Source organism: Arachis ipaensis, chromosome B03 (genome assembly GCF_000816755.2).
Source record: "Arachis ipaensis cultivar K30076 chromosome B03, Araip1.1, whole genome shotgun sequence".
NCBI lineage: Eukaryota > Viridiplantae > Streptophyta > Magnoliopsida > Fabales > Fabaceae > Arachis > Arachis ipaensis.
This window is the reverse complement of record NC_029787.2, coordinates 125,818,342-125,821,932: the sequence shown is the minus strand read 5'-3', so window position 1 is coordinate 125,821,932 and position 3,591 is coordinate 125,818,342. Positions and strand designations below refer to the sequence as shown.

Below are 3,591 nucleotides of genomic sequence, written 5' to 3'. Positions count from 1 at the left end.
AATAAATTAATCTATGCTCCTAATTAAGTCTCGTTCATAATAATTATTTTTTTTATAGATTAGTAAATCAATGAATTTGGACACAATTCTTGTTCTGATATACTTCTTTTCTTTAAAAAAAAATTTGATTTTATTTTAAATTTGATAAGAGAAAAATGATCAATTTTAAAATACTTCCTCGGTTCCTCCACTTTTTATGACAACATCTTTCCCATCTTCTATCAATAAAGCAAATATAATAGAGATTGAGATGTTATTTCAATTTGGGAGTTACAACAAAGTTTTAGTCTTTGCTAAAACACCTTCCATTGAGTTATACAAAGTCAACAATTTTTCACATGGTAGGCCAAGCATTTTGTTGTGGATATTCAACACGGGCAGCAGTACACACAGATTTTACAGATGCACATGAATCAATAGCATCCTTTCTTTCTTTCTTTGAGCCTAAAAGTCTAAAACTAAAGTCTATATGCTCACTCCTAAATCCTACTTCCTTAGTAACAAAACAATGCACTATACTAATAAAATATTGCTGATTTGCTGTCTAATAATAACAGGTCTCTTCTTTTTAGGAAGAAAAAGAAAATAGTTGTTTGAAAGTAATAATAACAATTCCACCAAAAAGGAAAAGAATGTCCTCAATTAACATCATGTATATGAATGACCAAAGAAGAGAGAAGCCATAACAAATATACTTTGCAAAAACACTTCAATAATGTCACCAGTTCTTCTCCTATTCAGCATTCATATATTGTTGGTTCAGAAGGGCTCTTCTGCAACACCAACATGCCAAACCACATGTGGCACAATACCAATAAGATACCCTTTTGGCACTGCCTATGGTTGTGGCCACCCTGCATTCTCTAAGCACATGAAATGCAATCTTGGAACTCTTGAATACTACTCATCAACAAGAACCACCACCAGCAATAATAATGCCTACACAGTTTCCTCAATAGACTATGCAAGTAGCACAGTTATAATCATAGACCCTTTGATGTCAAATTGCACTGAGATGCAAAACTCTGGTAGCTTTACCTTAGGTGATGACACACCATTCACATTGGCCAAGGAGAACATCTTTGTCCTCCTTGGCTGCTCCACCACCTCTCCAATGTTCGATTCGAGGGAAGACTTCTGCGACACAGGATCCGGCTCCCGGGTTTGTAGAGGGATGTATTCATGCAGAGGAGTGACAGGGATTGGGCTGCCACAGAATGCACCAATATCAACATGTTGTGTATATGACTACCCTACTGGAATTGGGTTGGGATACAGTTTGGACCTTCCAAAGCTTCAATGCTCTTCTTATGCTTCTGTTTATGAGTTTGGAGATGAAGGGGACCCCATGAAGTGGAAGTTTGGGGTATCATTGAATTATAATGATTCTTATAATTATAGTGATGCCTGTAAAGATTGTGAAGCAAGTGGAGGCTTTTGTGGGTTTGCTAGTTTGGATGAATCATTCTCTTGTGTTTGCAACAATGGTGTTAACACCACCACCAATTGTTTTGGACAAGGTTAGTACTCTTCATAATAGGGTAGTTTCATTGCAAGTAGTTTTGAGAGTTACTTTAATGTTTAATCAATGAATCTAGATACAGAATTTTTTTTTTTAATGTATCAAAAACTAACAAAAAATAGTAGTAGTTCTTCACTATTTGTACTACTCCATGTGTGCAATTTCTTTACAATCCTTGTTTGCTTGATATTTAATTATTTCATTTGAATAGGAAATGCTTTAAGTGGGACAAGGGGACTGAAAATTCAAACCGTGTTGACTATTGGAGGTAAAGATTGATATTACTTGTCTTCCTATGAAGTATCAACTATTTTGTTTCTCTTTCTTCAGCTCTCTTTTATTCTATTTTTTTCCCTATAACATCAGAATTGTTCTCTCTTGTTGTAACTCATACTCATTCAAGTTAATTTACACTTGTCTGCAGAATGTATATGGAATAATTTGCATACACCATATAACTATAGATGTATGGGAATATGCACTCTTCTTAATTATCTTGTGTTCACTGAAGTTATTAATTGGTGTGGCTGGATGATGTTTCTGCAGGACTTGTAATGTCTTGGATGTTTTTACTCATCCAATGCAGATAGTGACAAAACAAATAAAGGGCTAGGGAATGAAGAAGAAACATGTCTTACCATTTTAATTAGTGCTTCATTTTGTTTATTTGACTCTAAAGCACAGATAGGGCCAAATATATGTAATTTATATCAAATTGAAATGGCAAGCAAGCATCTGTTTTTAATTCATAGTTGTTGGATTGAATAGAATATTTTAACTAGGAATGCTATATATATAACTTTTTGTGTATACTTTTCCCGTATATTTTTTATTTTTTGTATTAAAAATAATTGATAAGAAGTGAGGAAATAGTGAGGGCAAGTAAGTTATAAAGAATGGAATCTAGTGGCTAGCTCAATCAAATAAATACACGATTAATGATAAAAGAAATCCCGCTAGGGAGCCAATGAAATATTTGTACAATGTGTACAATGGGTTATGAGTTAAAAAATAAACCCATACTATCCAGAATAACCATCCGAGTATCAGGGATAATAAATAACATGAAACTACTCATCCCACTCATCCAAAAAACTTAAGCTGATTTTGGGGTTTAAAAAAGATTGAACTCTTGACCTTTCGGATCGAAAGCTCTAATATCATGTCATGAAACCATTCATCCTAAAAACTTAAATTGATAGGAGAAAGTAACACTAATGGTGATATCTCTAATATTGAATCGGACATCCCTAAACTTCCATTGTACACATTGTACAGATATTTTAATTTGAAAATTAAAATATTAGTGCACACTAAAAATTAAAGATAATAAAATGATTGTCAACATATAACGTGAAAGTTTGAAAAAAAAAAATCCTTTTCTTTTTTACCTTGGATCTTAGCTGTGAGTTGTGTCCCCTACCCCAAACTTGAAATATCCTAGCTTGTGAAGAACTTGAATGTGTTGAAAACTTGAAATAATATAGTACTAAAGTGTTCTGTCCCTTTGATAAATGTCAAATATAATGATGATTTTGACATAGGATTCATATGAGATTCACTTTACAGCAGTTTGATATTTGCATTCTAAGGTGACAACAGCAACATGCTCTTTAGATTCATGGGGTAAGACTAAATTAAACTTCATACACAACTATGATGATCATACATTGTTACTAAGACTGCATTTGATTTTAAAAATAGGATAAGATAAGACACTAAAAACAAGACACAAAAGACATATTTTTTTAGTAACAATTTAAATCAATCAATTGCCAAATTGTTAGTAACTTATCTATTCCTACTAAACAACCTTCTTAAGTAGTATCCATTTTAAGTTTTAATTTCGATGTAAACTCCAAGTAGATTTTTTTATTGGGTCAAGAATGAACAAGTAAAATACTATATATTTTTTGTCTTTATTAAAAAAAAACATAGACTTGCAGCTCAAAGTTCGGATCTAAGCAAATGTAGCCTGTCAAATGTCAATGGTAACCACCATATTATTTTATTTATTATTTCTGATGATTATGATTTATATAAAGTATTGTAAAAATATTCTTAAACGT

The 3,591-nt window shown here is 32.3% G+C and overlaps 1 protein-coding gene across 2 annotated transcripts; it reads left to right on the top strand.

Moving 5' to 3' along the window:
- On the top strand, positions 334–2,312 carry LOC107634711 (LEAF RUST 10 DISEASE-RESISTANCE LOCUS RECEPTOR-LIKE PROTEIN KINASE-like 1.5). 2 transcript variants are annotated; one of them, XM_016338137.2, is made up of 3 exons: positions 334–1,520; positions 1,734–1,790; positions 1,947–2,312. In XM_016338137.2, the coding sequence occupies exons 1-3, from the start codon at positions 716–718 to the stop codon at positions 2,075–2,077; spliced, it is 993 nt and encodes a 330-aa protein (XP_016193623.1). In that variant the 5' UTR covers positions 334–715; the 3' UTR covers positions 2,078–2,312. The 2 variants fall into 2 exon arrangements, with proteins under 2 accessions (XP_016193623.1, XP_016193625.1); XM_016338139.2 differs by having other exon boundaries at positions 347–1,520; positions 2,069–2,312.

Coding starts and splice junctions, on each gene's coding strand:
- LOC107634711 (XM_016338137.2), top strand. CDS start 716: ATGTCACCAGTTCTTCTCCTATTCAGCATTCATATATTGTTGGTTCAG. Junction 1,521..1,733: donor CACCAATTGTTTTGGACAAG/GTTAGTACTCTT, acceptor TCATTTGAATAG/GAAATGCTTTAAGTGGGACA. Junction 1,791..1,946: donor AACCGTGTTGACTATTGGAG/GTAAAGATTGAT, acceptor ACTTGTCTGCAG/AATGTATATGGAATAATTTG.